The sequence below is a fragment of the Aythya marila genome (genome assembly GCF_965140915.1).
Source record: "Aythya marila genome assembly, chromosome: 2".
Lineage (NCBI taxonomy): Eukaryota > Metazoa > Chordata > Aves > Anseriformes > Anatidae > Aythya > Aythya marila.
The window spans coordinates 11,631,576-11,647,804 of NC_139043.1; the positions used below are offsets into that span (position 1 = coordinate 11,631,576).

Below are 16,229 nucleotides of genomic sequence, written 5' to 3' on the forward strand. Positions count from 1 at the left end.
AGGATGTGTGAGTCCCAAGTACACGGGAGGTCCTTAGAGGACAGAGAATCCTCTTTCCTCTTTTTGCAGGGCCATGGCCATGTTCAGCTTCCTCTCTACCCTGATGTACAAGCTGGCTGCAAAGATACAAGAGGTGAACAGTCGTCTACGCCTCAAGGAGCTTCTGTTGGAGCAGCGTGTCTTTGGTGCAGCCCAGTATTAGGCTGTGCTGACAGATGCACAGGGGCCTGCAGAGAATTATGTGGAACCAACCATCATAATTAAAAACCTCCTTTGTGTCCTGATGAGTTGCACTTTTATCAAAAGACTTTTTCTCATCAGAGTGATAAGGCTGCACTCATGCAAATCATTCCACAGAGAGCAGCTCACTGCTTGGACCTGAATAAAAATCCTGGCATGACTGCATGTGTGAGAGCCCATTTGCAGGGCTGAGGCTTTTGGCTCCCTTTCCTGAACACCCTTGGGTGCTCACTGCACTTCCAGCCTGTGTCTGTGCCTCACCGACGTTACTTGCTGAGCTCCATATGTGTGCTGAAGTTCCTTGCTGAGGCAGAACACGGACTGACAAATTAAGGTCTTAGTGACTAGTTAATTTTTACTTTCTAAAGCTAAGGGGAGAGAATGAAGACAGGTGAGGAAGGAAAGAAAAAGAAATACATAATAGAAAAAGAAAAGTTTCATCACTTGGCATTCAGCCGTATAAAATGTGACATCTTTAAACCAGCCTAACTGGAAATAAGACATTTAAAAGGTCAGGTTAAGTAAGACACAAGGATAATGTGGTCTTTTCTCGTTGAGTTCACAACACTATTTATGGAAGTTCTGATCTGAGAGGGAAGGAGACGCCAGCTTTAACTTTGCTCTATTTGTCTTGGCAGTGACTTCGTCCAGCCATTTATTTTCCACTCTGACTGTTTCTCCTGTTTCCACCCATTCTAAATACACCTCTTTGGTTGCTTGCTTGCTTTTTTCTTTTTTTTTTTTTTTTTTAGAAAAAAAATAAGGTGAAATATTTCAAGCAGACACTTTTCTGAAGCAAGTGAGTTTGTTTCTGTGTTACACACCTCCTCTCTCCTCTTACCTAGCAGGTTTTTACAGACCCAGTTATGGTACATAATGATATTGTACTCAGGAAGCATGACAAGAAAGATAGCTTGTGCTTCACACTGTATTCAGGATTGACAAGAATTTGTATTGATTATGCACCACTGAATAAGAAAACTCAGGGGTTATTTCAATTTGTAATTCTTACTGTATTTTTTCCAGCTGTTTTTTTTTTTTTTTTTTTTTTTTCTTTTTTCTTTCACAGTCAGAGCACCATAAATTTGTGAACAAGAACGTGTGACCTTAGCATCATACCTTAATCACCAAAATATGGCAACATAAAATAAACATTACTTTTTTGTCTTAAACTCGGTCTGTGAAATTCTTTAGCCCAGCTTTTGGTGAGCAGAGTGTTTGCACTGAAGCAGTGAAAAAATGCCGTGATGTAAACACAAATCTTCTAGAGGTTAGGCACAGGATAGGTGGACAGGATAAAGCATGTGTGAAGGTGATGCATGGTGTGCCTTGGCCTAATCACAGTGAAGGAAATCCGTGCAAGTGTCCCTACAGACAACAAGATTTCTGAAGGACCTCATCCTGAAACACCAGGACAGAGCTCAGTTCTTCATGGACTTCAGTGGGAGCTGCAACAGGCCAAAAGTCATTGCATCATGTAAAACAGAAGCAGCTGAAACTCTGAGTGCCTTAGAAAGCCTGCAAGCCTGATGGACTTGTGTGATATCTGGCAGCAGCTGGACAAAGTGAAATTACTTTATACTTTCAGGTATCTTTGAAATAGGAGGTCTTTGAAATGTGCCTTTTATGAGACCTCTGTATAGCAGACATGAGATTACCTCTCTAATGGTGGCACATGGACTTCTATTGTGAAAATCAGACAAAGCAGGCAAATGACACCAAACTACATAAGATAAATACAGTAAGCAGCTGTAATAGAACAATCACAAGCAATTTTAGAAATGAAGAGCACTAAAAGGAAAGGGGTAAGTCGGAGGATACACATGGGGAAAATGCAAAACTGTGGATCATTTTCAGCCCTGTTATCTCTTGTAATGTCTTTGCTCTTGAGTTCTCCAAACACATTCTCTACACATTTGGAAGTAATTATAATAAAATATGGTTCTCCAATGATGAAAGGTTGGAGAATAATAAAATTGTAAGGGGGCAGAGTTAACAAAAAAGGAGAAAGAAAAATATTACAATTTTTTTGGGGCAATAGATTCTAACCTATTGTGTAAGATCTCAAAAAATAATTCTGCACTGTAAAATGTCCTCAGATAAGTTTATTCATTGATTTTGCAGTTTTACAAGCAAGAGGAGACATTGCAGTCTTGTATTTGCTTCAGTAATTGAATAGGAGAGAAGAAAGCAGTTAGTGAAATGTATTTATTTATGCACTATTCCTCAATCTTCTGTCTGCTCTTTCATGTTTTTCTCCTTTTGGTCATTATGCACAGTAGAGTTAACCTAGAGAGTCTGCATCATCAAGAGCATTTCAGAACTATAATGCATCACTAATAATGACACTGCCTATGTCTCTGGGTCATAAGGGCTCTACAGAACTAGCCATCCGATACTCCACGCTACATTTGAAGAGATAATATTGTTCCTGTTGAAGGTTATTCTGCTGCCAAGCCAACTTCCAGGGAGGATGGGAAAGAAGAGGTAGTAGGTGGCATCTTCACTCTGGCTGGCATCTTTAATTTTGAATCACAAGGGGCAGTACATTATTGATAAGCTCTGATGTTGAAAGAAAGAATTTGCAGTCTCTGTAGCACAGCAAAATTCTGATTCAACCTATTTGTCTGAAACAGCAAGTTACTGCTGTTAGAAATGTTTAGCAAACACAAGATTGCTACCAATGCATGTTCCACAATACAGGTAGGATTTAATTTTTATTTTCTTGTGTTCTGCATTTTAATGTCTAGCCCTTGTTTGACCTGCTTACCTAGAGCATGTTTTTGCTGTTCATCTACATTACATTAACTGCAGAGGTTAAAAGAACTGACCTCCATAATTCCTGGCATACTTGAAAGTGAAAAATTTTAAATCAGAAGCAGTAGGTATGAACCTGGGAGACAGAGCCACGATACTTTTGTCCAAGGTCAGCTACTACATCAAAAGTGATGTAGGGCAGCTTTCCTTTTGCAGGCAAGATGACATTTTCATACACATATTGAATCCATGACAGAGCTTCGGGAACTCTTCTGCTGGGGATTTCTAGGTTTATATTATTGACTTTAGAATAATAAACTTGTAGATAACAACAGAAATCATTCCTTCCTCTCTTAGATGCAAGCACACAGACATATATTTTAAAATCTTCATGAAAGAAGTCATTATGTAAGTCTACTTAAGGGAAACCAGCTCTGATCTCTCTGTTGCAGCTGTAGCCCTCCTCACCAGCTCACAGGGCTCAGGCTGCTTAAAACGATATTGCTAGGATTTACTGGTGTGTAACACCACTCTGTGAAGGAAAACATTGCCTATGCACAAAAAGTACAGTATTTTGCTGAGTTGGACTGGAGACTGAATATTTTTGAAAGGTGTTTGCCATTGCCTGTGGCTGTTCCAGCCACAAGTTGGCAGTTTGTCCACCATAGTCAGATACTGAAAATGAGCTACTGAGGGTGCACGGACAACTACTTTTGTCTAGATGCCAGTATTTAGAAACAATGCCCACCCCTGGCCTCTGATTTATATGCCATATCAAATCTGGGATATATACATGTATCCTATTTTCCACACCGTCCATGCTACTGGTAATATGTAAGATAAGGGGAGCAGGAAGGGAAGGAGGAGAGGTCATTTTTGAATAAATAAAATGAAGATACTCTACTTTGATCACATTATTGTCTGAAATAACTATGAAATCCATGCATCTCTAGTAAAACTCTCACCAATTAGGGAAATTATTCAAATAGCCTGACTTAGATGATGCTCACACTCTGATATCCTATGTCCAAGTTGGCAAACGAGCATGTGCAGCAAAAAACATGGGCAGCTCCAAGCAGAAATGGATTTAAGTACACGCATGAATCTGGACCAGACTAGAGCTTAGCTTTAAGCACAGGAGAGATCTGAAAGGGGGTAATAGATACAGTTTTCAACATGAAACCAGGGGGTTTGGTTCTCTTATGTCAGCTGGTGTGAGATAGCTTTTCTTGCTGGAGGAGGGTGTTCCCTGCATTCTGGGAACCATGGTCCTTGCTACATCTCAACTGTGCAATCTGAGAAGGGACTTGACCAAAAGGCTCATAACCAAACATACTTCTAAACACTGAATCATGGGCGGGGACTCATCCCACATGATTTTTGCTGTTTCTGAGATCCTTATGTTGGGGACCATCATCATCAGGTCTTTCTGCTGGCACTGAGAAGAGTTCTGTGCTTTCAGAAGGGAGCTGCACCACTTCTGTGCATTTGGCACCATTGCACAATGACAGACACAGGAATCATATGCTCCTGTAGACCCCAGATTGTGAGTATTTGTGTCTAGTGATGGTCTGCCTTGATGTTGTAGCATAGTGTGGATGGAATGATTAAAGATCAGGGACAGGTGGAGGTCTGTAGCATCATGAAAGGCAAGCAAGCAGTGAACAGGGAATGATTATTCACTGTTTTGTACAATCTGAGCCCTAGAGACAGCAGACTTGAAACAACAAAAGGGTGAACTTCTTGACAACACACAAAATCACTGAACTCCTGCTCCTTACTGTTGTTGAGATCAAAAGCATCAGTGGGCTCTGGAGAGGACTAGACAGGTCTGTTGGTGTATAAGAAATAGGATGAGTCAGGTGCAAACTCCAGCTGAGTAAATTCCTTGCTGGGTACTAGAAAGATATACTGAAGGGAGGATCACCCTTTAAATGTCCTTTTTCTCAGTGCATCACTAACAGCAAATGTTGAAGACAGTGTACACAGCTAAACATCCTATTTCTAATCCCATATGACAGTTCTTACACTTTTAGGTATATCTGACCTCTGGGAATGAATAGGGTGATCCTTTTCTCTCATGGTCAGGGTAAAGTCTTCACTGGAGAGTGATTATTAGCCTACCCCAAATGCCATTCCAAAGGTACCTAGGGCCTTCAGTATCTTTTTCCAGCAGTAGTTTATGGATCATAAACCACATTAGTACTGTCTATATGTTAATAACCACCAGTTTAAAATGCACTTGCAGTTAACCTGCCATGGCTCCATTTCTAAAGAAAACCTAAAGGAAAGTGAAAGAGAATTTGAATCAATTTCATCTGTTGGGACTCTGCCTACAGATACAGCACGATCTGGGCAGGGTGCTCTCACAGGATGCTCAGTTAGCAGCTGGGGTTGATTGGACACGTTGTCGGTGCTGTGATGATGTTATGTTTATTTTGGTGTGGTGAATTCTTTTTCTTTTTCTTTTTCTTTTTCTTTTTCTTTTTCTTTTTCTTTTTCTTTTTCTTTTTCTTTTTCTTTTTCTTTTTCTTTTTCTTTTTCTTTTTCTTTTTCTTTTTCTTTTTCTTTTTCTTTTTCTTTTTCTTTCTTTTTCATTTAAGTGAAGTTTGTGAAGGTTGTTGTGATAATTGTAAAGTAAGACTATATTGTGAGTAATCTTAAATATGCTTTTAACAGAGGCAAGGGGTGGAAAGGATGTCCCCCTGCAGCCCATGGAGTACCACGGTGGAGCAGAGTTCCACGCTGCAGCCCGTGGAGGAGACCACAGTGGAGCAGGTGGCCCTGCACCGACGGAGGCTGCCGCCTGTGGAAGACCCCTGCCGGAGCAGATTCCGGGCCAGACCTGTAGCCCGTGGAGAGGAGACCACGCAGGAGCAGGTGACCTGGCAGGAGCTGCTGCCCGTAGGGGAGCCAGGTTGGAGCAGTTTTCTCCTGAGGGATGGACCCTGTGGTACGGACCCATATCTGGAGCAGTTCTGGAAGAGCTGCTGCCTGTGGGAAGCCCATGCTGGGCTTCATCAGGGACTGATGAACAGATCTCTCCTTTCAGATCTCTCCTGTGCCTTGATGAACATCAGTTCATCAAGGACTGCATCCCGTGGGTGGGACCCCACAGCACAGGGGACGAGAGTGACCGAGAAGGAGCAGCAGAGAAGAAGTGCTGTAGACTGACCATAACCCCTATTCCCCTGTTCCCCTGTGCCGCTCAGGGGGAGGAGGTGGAAGAGGGTGGATGGGGGGGGGAAGGTGCTTTTGGTTTCTTTCCTTTGTTTCTCACTTCTCTAGCTTGTTAGTAATGAGCAATAAATCTTGCTATCTTCTTATGCTGAATCTGTTTTGCCCATTACAATAATTATTGCGTGATTTTCTCGTCCGTATCTCAACCCTTGAGCCCTTTTCACATATTTTCTCCCCATTCCTTTTTGAGGAGGGGGAGTGAGAGAGCGGCTGTGGTGGAGCTCGGCTGCCCACTCGAGCAGAACCACAACACAGGGATAACTCAACCACTGCTCTACCTTCCTAGCATTCTCCTAGACGTCTGTTAAACTGTTAACACAATAGAAGGTTCTGCTTATTCAGAGCAAATCACTGAAGCTCTTTACAATGCCTAGTTAGTACACAGGTACCTGTGTGCTATAGGAATTAGTGGGATCTGTGCCATTATACTAGAAGTGAACAGTGAGGTATGGATGATTGCAAAGTAGTTCATCTTTGTCTTTTTTTTTTTTTTTTTTTTTTGAAAGGTTCCTAATAGTAGCACTTAAAATGTGTTGTATACATGAAGAAGGAAGTTGCTGTCATTATCACTGAAGTGAGTGTTTGACCCAAGAGAGGATTAGGCACAGTGTTCCTGAAAACTAAAATTTGCTATTTTTTTTCCAGAAAATGTAGCTTACCCTGTCCATGTGAGCTATTTTAAAGCCAGCACAGGCTTAGCTTTACAGCAGCAATAAGAAAATGGTGTTACAGTGTTTGGCTTGTACAAACTTCCTACATTACCTAAAAATAACTAAGTGGCACTTTTGGGAAGCATTACGCAGGAGGTGCCTGCACAAGCTCATCATGTGCATAATATGTTTCCTGTGTGCACTCCTCATATCTCTTCCTGAAAATGTAGCCTCCCTGGGACCAATCTGAAGGATTTTCAGGATTTTTTCACCTTTGCTGAGATATGTAAAAACCTGCCAGTCCCCCTGCAGCAGTACAGTGTGATGTCCATTTGATCCTCAGCAGCAGAAAGTAGAGGGCTGTGCTCAAAAGCTATTACCCTTGTGCTGCATCATGATCAAACCACAGCAGATTAGCAACAATGGGGGAAAAAACATTCCTCCCACCCACTGCCTCTAATAGGGCAACATATCAGTGTGTGTCTGGCTGGGAAAGAAACCCATCTGGTAGGTGATACTAAAACTCAAAGAGTTGCTCATTTAGTTCAGAAAACTTCCCACCTTTTTTTTTTTTTTTTTTTTTTTTTTTTTTTTTTTTTATGATTTGAGATATGTTACTGTAAGCAGGGCTGGATAACACATGCCAATTGCTTCTGGGTGATAAATGGGAGGGCTTGCTGAGGGCTATTCAGCCCTAGGGAAATACTCCTGAGCTGGTGGGTGTTTTGAAGACTTCACATCTCCTTCCAACCAAGCAGCACTCCCATCCAGCTCCACAGCCACAGCATGAGGAGTATCAGTGCCTTTCTTGGAGTGCAAGTGCTCAAGACAATCCTGTGGCTAGTTTGGGGGTTACACCTAGTTCATTTAAGCCTGGTTAAATCCCTTCTCAACTGAATTTAAAAGTATAAACTGGGGAGAACTTTCAGTATCAAAAGTGTTCTGACCCTTAGAGACTGTGAGAAAAGCAAGCAAACAAAATAAGGTAAGAAGCAGGAAAGGAAAAGGAGCTTCACAGTCCTGTGACTCTAAATGTAAACATTTCCTTCTGTAATAATTTTTCCCTTTGTATTTGTTTCACAACACTTATAAATCCCATTTGCCAGGCCTGCATAGGGAAAAGTGGGAAGACGAGTTGAGGTTAACCCCTCCTTTCCTGGATATCGGAGAACATGTTTAAACTTGGTACCTGGGAACTTTGCATTCTGCATGAGGACTGGGCCCGGGGCCTGCCAGTGTTTGCAAGCCCACCTCCTTTCCACAATTGCCCCTACACTACAGAGCTTGTATTGTTGAACTTTGTTATTCATCTGTTTGTAAAGAAAAGAGACTGCTTACTTAAATTGTCTTCATCCTCCATGGTGCTTGTGCCAGGACTCAGATACTTGAAGGGTGCTATAAAGGTTGACAGTATGCTTAATTTTTCTAGAAGAAAACAGAATAAAAAATACATATAAAATCAGTATTTTGTCAGTACACCCTGACAAAATACAGATCTACTCTACACTTCTTCTCAGGTGAAAACATTTTGGCAAGTCCTTTCCCTTTTTGCTTTTCCCAGCTCCACATCTCCACCAAAATCCACAGAACTGAATCACATTTGTTACAGCTGGCACATGCAAATCCCAAATGCATGTCCCTCCTGATTTCTGTGTCTAAGCAGTGCTTCTGGCTGTGCATCACAGCAGTGGTGCCCAAGCACTGCCCTCCAGCCTGGACCTGGTGTGAAGGCCAAATAAGAACTGATACTGATTGATACTAGCTCAAAATTTAGCTCTTTTTTAAAGATATACTTATATATATAAGGAAAAGTTGCTGATAGCACAAACTCTAGAAACAGAAATATTGAAGATAAATGTTTTGTTTAGATTGTTAGCTCATTGGTTTAGTTCATTTAATTTGTTTAGTCTGAATTCCTTCTGGAAAGCTACAGATGCTTTGCTGGGGACCTACATGAACATAGTGGCTACTTCAGGGAGTGGAGGCAAGAGAAACACACTTTATAAAGGTGATTCATAGATCTGAAGGACTTATTTGCTTTCCTAAAATACCTATCTGCTTATAAAGCCTTAGTGAGGTGGAATGGCTCTGAATCATGCACATTGTGAACAGTGCTGGGCTTTCATCTTGTGGCAAAAACATAAAAAACAATCTAAGCATGTCTTCTTTCAGGTAGCACAGGACAAATGATTTGTGCGGGCACTCTATTGGTGAGAAAGTACTTCTCTGAATTTCCTTGAATTACCTGGCTAATAAATGTACTTTTCTCAGGTAGCCACTGGTCTGGAAGGCATTCTGTCTGAAGAGCTCTTAATCTTTTTCTATTTCAGCAGCACATCTGTTAGCTTTTCAGCTTGGTTATTCCTACATTTGCAATTAATCCTTGCTCTTGTTAAAGACTGTTATCAGAATCCATCAAAAAATGACTGCAGATGTTTGCCTTTAGCTAGGTAACATTACTGCTCAACTCTATTACGAGGAAGCACAGTAAAAGCTGACTGTTCTTTGTTAAGTAAATACAATAAGAAGAATAAAAGACTGCCTGAAGAAAACCTTTTTCTGTCCAGAAACCTTTCAGCCCAGACTAATATATAATTAGAGCACAAATTAGCCTCCTTGAATTGCAGTTTCATTAAGGGATTGTAGTGATGTCACAAACCGAAAGAATGAAGCTATTTATGAATGCTTCAGCTAAAAGATTTTCCTAAGTGAATACTTTGACACTTCTTGCTAAGGCATAGCTCCCTGAGAAATGCAGCATCTCTGTGAGATGCTGTCTCAGTGTAAGGGAGGCTGTTGGGTTGTGATCAGGATAAAGGCTGTTATTTTCTCCAGACTTTTTCAGCTAGTTTCTTTTAGGAAAGTGAGAAGAACAGAGACTTTTGGGACCTATTCCAAATGCTACATTGGGTAAGGGGAGTGCTTCAGATAGACTTAGGACCAGAGTGGTCCTTGACTTCAGCACCAGCAAAGGCCCTTTGAGGTTGTTAATACCTACCCCAGTCACCAACTGGAAAACAAAACCATATAGTTTTATTCCATATTATTACTGGATATTCTATGAGTCGTCTTTCACCCCAACACATTCTGTGCATGCAGTAGGCCGGATTTACAAAACGACTTTGAATTTTATCAAATTATTTTCCTTTTTGCCTTGGGTGGCCCTTTAGCCACCTTAAGGTTTTGTTGTTACTGTTTCCCACTTGTACCTGAAGACCTTGCTCGTGCTTTCACTTTGTGTGGCAGAGAGCCATGATGGCCTGTAAAATTTACTGCACTCTTAGATCAGCAATGGATGCGTTCATGTCAACCAAGCTCATGCAGGCCCTAAAAACAGGATACCCTTCAATCAATATGGACAATAAAAATCAGAATTTAATATTTCTGTTCATTGGTGGAACAATGGAAGATTTAGTGTATGTCTAGAAGGGGGAGGAGGGCATTTTTTTTGAGTGTGTGATGCAAGAAAAGAGGAACTGCAGTATGCACATAGCAGAGGTGAATTATGGAGCCTATGGAGGAGGGGAAGATAGATGGCAGGATAATTAAATGTAGGTGTTTACAGTGAAGTAATCTGGCTGGGTATATATCTTCAGCTATGACTGTGCACTTCCATCTTTTGCACGTTATTGCCTATTAACATATAGGCACCATAGGATGCTACTTCAGCCTTATTGTCAATGGTGAAATTCAGTGTTATTTTTGTTTACTATTTTGGAATATGATTAGGTAAATTCTGTATTCACCCTTTACAGTCCTTGTATATTTTAATGTCCATCATAATTAGTCTTATCTCTGACAGTTTGATGAAATCTTATGAATAAAAATAAGGGATATGTCTGGATATGAAAAAGCAACACAATTTCTTAGAGAAATACTTTTAAAGTCTCCTTTTCTTTCTTTCTTTCTTTTTTTTTTTTTTTTCCTTCTTTTTCTTACTCTCTTCCCTTCCTTTATTTTTTTTTTTTTTTTCCCAAAAAGAAGCAACAACAGGAGGCCCCAGATTAGAGCTGCTATTTTTTCTTTTTAATTGTAAATGTTCTCTGTATTTGTCTAAGGAAGTTGTTTTCCAAGGCTAGGAAAGAGGGCCTAGGAGAAGAAAACAAGACATTTTGAAAACTTTTCTCCAGAAAGGTGGAATATATAACCCTACATTTATGAGAACCTGTAAGAGGAGCTATTATTGCTTGTATTACAGTTGTACCAAAAGCCTCCAATGACAAGAAGGAGCTATTTCATGAAAGCCACAAAGGAAGTTGTATTTACAATGGAAATTGTGAGACAAAGAGCAGTTGGTAGTGGGATTTATTTCTAGTTACAGTGGAATGCTAACACAGGAGAATAACATCTTATTTTGTAGCATATTCACTATAAAAACTTCCTTCCGATTGATGACACCTGAAACTCTACTCCAGTACCTTAAACACAAAAATCACCACTTCTACACATGAGAAAAACATTATAGGAAGAAACATTGCTCTTCTCTGTTTTGGGACAGAAAAATATTTGAATTCAAACTTCTTCAGTATATATTTTCCAACAACAGCAAATAGTTAAAAATAATTGTGAGCATTGTGTTTACAGTAGCCATATAAATCATGCAAACAAAATAAAAAAAAAAAAAAAAGAAAGAAAAAGAAAAAGACAATGGCCAAGATATTTTTGTGTATGAAAAACAGAAAATAATTCAGTCCAAATGTTTCAGCAAAGCTTAGCATATCGAGCAGACAAATTTCCACTAAAATCTGCTCTTTTTGTAAAGTTGCTCTTGTCCTGTGGATGCAGGCAGGTCGCAGGTCTTGTAAATGCACTTTTATTGTGGAGACAAGAATACACATATACAGCTATAAATAGCTTTTGTGCCCTTCATACCTATCAGTATTTAAAGGGCATCAGACAATACAGCTTGATCATCACACGCACTGAGGTTCTTTCACTCTCAATCACCTGAATAAAAGCAATGGGAATGGCAGGAGTTCAACACTTTTAAAAATCAGTCCTTATACGTGTTGGACAACTTGTTTAGCTTTAAGAAGAGCAGACTGAGTGGGGTCATAACAACAGTCTTCCAAGACATAAAAAGCTGCTGTACAGAAGAAAGAAGCAAACAGCATTCCATGTGCATTAACACAACTAGAAGTAATGGACTTAAATTGCACCATGGAAAATTCACTTTAAACATTAAAAAACCCTTCCTAACAGTAAGGATAGTGCAGCACTGGAATAGATAGTTTAGTAGGGAGGCTGAGGAGCTGTTACTGCAGAAGGGTTGTAGGAAGATGGTTGGCATCTGCTGGGTGTTTTACCTTTCTTTGGCTCAAGTCATTACAGTCTCTCCTATCCCTCTAGTCCCCATTCGAAAGACTTGTCCTGGCTTTGATATCACACAGTAAATTTTAGCCCAAACTTGGAAAAATGAGAAGTATTTGTTAATATTAGCTAATCTCTGAGCAGAAGTGTGTGGCATGCTCTTTTGCTTGGCAGCTAATGAGCACTATTAATAACATTTTTTAAATTTTTTTTTTAAACACAACTTCTGAACACAAGAAGGATTAGACAGATGGCTACCAGTGGTTTGCCAGATCAGCATTAGCAATGTTTTACTAAATTAGTTTCATTCTCATATTTTAATTGATTACCATAAGCTACTTTACTTGTCAGAGGTTTCTTTAACAGAATTATTTTAAAAACAAAATGCAGACATTATAAACCAGTCTTAAATAATTCACTTGGTTTGCATGGAGTGTGAAATTGCTCAGGACAGGTCAGTTCTGATGCAATAATACAAAACTTACTGAAAAAAAAACTAATTTGATTTCTCTAAAGCAGTATTTGCAGCTGTTCAAATAGTTGCATTTTTAAAGCCACATTAGGCTGGCTTTATTTTGAAAGGGAGGGACATGGGGAGGGAAGAGATCTTGCACATCAGGAAATGATTTTCTACCTTCCTTCTGATATCCTACTCAGTTCAGGCTTGGGCTGACAGTGATTGACAGGAAGAGGGGATTCCTTACACAAAAGAAAAATAGGGCAAATTTGCAGGGAAAATAACAATGTCTTTAAACCATGGAACTTACTGAGAGAGGCTCACAGCCTCCTAAACGATGGCCTGTACAGCCACTATGCTGCATAATTTAGTTTAAGCAGCCGGTTTCCAGATAGGGATTTACTTGCTTGGTTTAGAATCAGTGTGTACAGACTAATTTGAGAAACAGGCATTGAGTCATGAGTTCCTGAATGTGCATAGCTGTAGCAGCATTGCCCAAGTGCTTTTGGCTGCACTGACAAGTGGGAAGCCTCTGTGTGATGTGAATGACCACAGTGATGCCAGCGTGGCTGGGAAGATCATCTCAGTCCATCCCCTCTAGCTGAAGTGGTGAAGTTTTAAGTGTGGATGCTCTGAATACTTTCAGATGGTTCATGTATCTGCACAGCCATGGCAGCAGCCTTGGCCTGTCTGTGTCAACACTGGCATGGCTGTGTTCCTGGTGCAGGAGTTCCAGTTTAGTACCTTACACTGGAAGAATTCAAGCCTGCATATATTTGCAAGTGGCTAGTAACACATGACAACTCCTCTTTGGTTTGCTTTTTGTTGTCTGTGTTCTGCACAGGGAGGTCTGAAGATGAGGCCTGTCTGGCATCATGTGCCCTCCTTGAGAGCCATCAGTTAATGCAGCTAGAGCAGCAGGTCCAACTGAGCAGCCCAAGGGTTAAAAAACAAAACAAAACACAAACCTGTGTTCTGGAGGATAGAAAAGGGTTAAAAAGTGTGGGACTGTTTCCATCTGCAGAAATGGTGCTTGGCATCCCTGAGAGTGTGGCCTCTGAGGTGGACAGTTACTAACGATCTGCTTTCTATAATTGGTTTTCAATCCAAGGCATTTGTGATGATATCCCACGCTGGCCCACATGGGAACAGCAAGGAAAGCTTTTATTGGAGGTAGCAGAGGAATATGTTGAGAGAAATATCTTCTGGTTGAATAAGATTTTTGCCTGGAACATTTTTCATAAGTGTGGAGACAAGGGAATATTCAGATTAAGGAATCTAGGTTTTCAAAAGAAATAAATTTTAAAAAAGAAAAAAATAAAAGAAAAAAGTATTCAGCATTACTCTTTGTTATCTGCTTCAGCAGGGACCTGAAATGAAGATGTGAAACATCAGAACACATTTTTTTTTCAGGACAAGGGGACAGGGAACACTGGGATAGTCAGTGCTTCAGTGGAAGGCTTTTGGCTGCACAAGGCAGGCTGAGGTTTGAGTCAGAAGCTGTAGGTACAAACCCAGAGAGATTGATGCTTCCTCTGAAACAGGGCAACAAGCTGTCCAACATAATGCAGGAGCCACACAGACCTCAAAAAAAAACCTCGAAGGTGTTTTTACTTGCCTCACCTGGAAGACTCCACCAAGAGAAGGAGCCTGCTCTAAATGGATATACTTACTCCCTTTATCATTTATTTATCTGGTTGTTTGGGCAGGGAATATGTCTCTGCTCTATCACTATTTGAAATGGGGTCCTCGTCCAAGACAAGAGCTCTGAAATGCCAGTATATTAAATAACAGGATCACATTATGGCATACTGCAGAGACCACTGAGTGTGAAGCACCAGTGGGCTCAGGGGACTAGTAACAGGACTAATACTTCTATCTCTGTGCTCCCTATTTAGGCTGTTAATTGATCCAGAATTGCTGTTCTTGGAAAGCTTTTGGGAAGCTCCATGAAATGCTTTGCTGGTGGTGATCCAGCCCCTAACATGCAGCAGCCAGTTCATCTCCTGTGCCCTGACCACTTTGCACCCAGCATCCCAGCAGGGCCTCCACACGTGCCCATTTCCTTGAAGGACAAAATAACTTCCAGTTTATCACTTAGGAAGCAGAAAGGACCGTCCACAAAGCCATGCACGTGAGTTGTACAAACTTATAAAATACAGCTTGAGGTAGAGGACATACGCTCTGGGATGTGTTGATCACATCATGGGCCTTAGCCAATACTTGCAGCATTTAGGGCGTTATTTCTTTTCACAGTAGGCTGCCCTGCAGCTCTCCTCTCCTGCTTTCCCAGGATGAAGGTGGTAGGCTTTAGCTCAATTTCACCATATGAATGTAAATAGGCATTTGAGTAGACAAATCTCTGGCTGTATTTTAGTGCTCCATAAAAGCCCCCTCCCAGCTCCTTTGCAGTGGAAGACCATTTACAGAATGAAGCACGTTATGTTGTGAAATATTAGTTTCTTATTACTTCCAGTAAAGAGCATAGTAAGTAAAAACACAAGGTGGTTGATGGATTTTATATAAGAAAGACAATACGTATGTGTGTTGTTCTCTATTAGATTCCACAGAAATCAATCTGAAATCTAGTTCAGCCTAGTAAAATTAGATCTAAAACTGTTTAATTTTGTTTCAAGAGTGTTTTTCTCTCCTGATGCTTTGCTTGAGGATACACAGAGATAAAAACTCTTGAGTTATTATCAGTTTATGTGCATCTCCATCTGCCTGTGGAGGGTACTATATTATGTATTTTCTAAGTGATCTGGCTCTGGCTTGGAAATAGCAGTTTAAAAGTCACATCTTCACAAGCTTCTTATGCTATTTGAACGTTCATTTTGGAAATATTTTTATTTTGTATTCTATAACCCAAATCTCTCTTTTTTTTTGGATGTCATCACTTTAGGAAAGAGAAGTACAAGAGAGGATGATTATCTAAAGCTACTAGTGCTCAGCTCTCTGCTGAAGTCTTGCAATGGAGAGCATAAAAATGACCAGTAGACTTATCAGGCATCTCATAAATCTGCATAATTGACACTACCCATGACTTCGGGTAGCATGCCAACTACATATCAAACAATATTATCAAAGGGCATCTGTCTACATATTTGAAGCAAACTGAAGGGCTTCCTCAGTCATGTGGGAAACTAGTCTGGCTAGAATTAAGGTGAATGAGCTTATTTCTCATTAGCCTGTGTCTACATGCAAGTTTGCATTACCTAAGGAGCCTGAGCTAAACTTGGACAGAAAACTATATGAAGCTCAGTTACCCACCATTAATTTATATATTAACTGAATTATGACCATGTGAAACAGGGATGTCTATGCCAAAGTAAGAGCACCAAAGTTAGCAGAGGTGTTTAAAAAGACACTGGGAAGCAGTGGATGAAAGTGATGCTGCTCTGTATGGAGGTGTGCTTGGTGGGGCTGTGATGTGGGGAGGTGAAGCAGCTGCCCATGAAGGCATCGCTCCAGAGCGTGCCTTGGGGCTGTGCCTGCAGAACAGCATGGGGGTGCAAAGCACAGAGATGCACTATCCGACTTTGAAAGGTTTTACCATCTTCTGAATCCAGCAGAAG

General features: G+C 40.6%; 1 protein-coding gene across 1 annotated transcript in view; it reads right to left on the reverse strand.

The window, feature by feature from the left end:
* Window positions 1-16,229, reverse strand: part of ADARB2 (adenosine deaminase RNA specific B2 (inactive)) — a gene marked incomplete at both ends in the record, with an annotated part of 307,517 nt that overhangs the window by 100,246 nt on the left and 191,042 nt on the right. Inside the window, one exon of the mRNA XM_082754534.1 lies at window positions 8,226-8,312. Within this exon, the coding sequence (XP_082610660.1) occupies window positions 8,226-8,312 (87 nt within the window). The remainder of the gene's footprint in view (window positions 1-8,225; window positions 8,313-16,229) is intronic.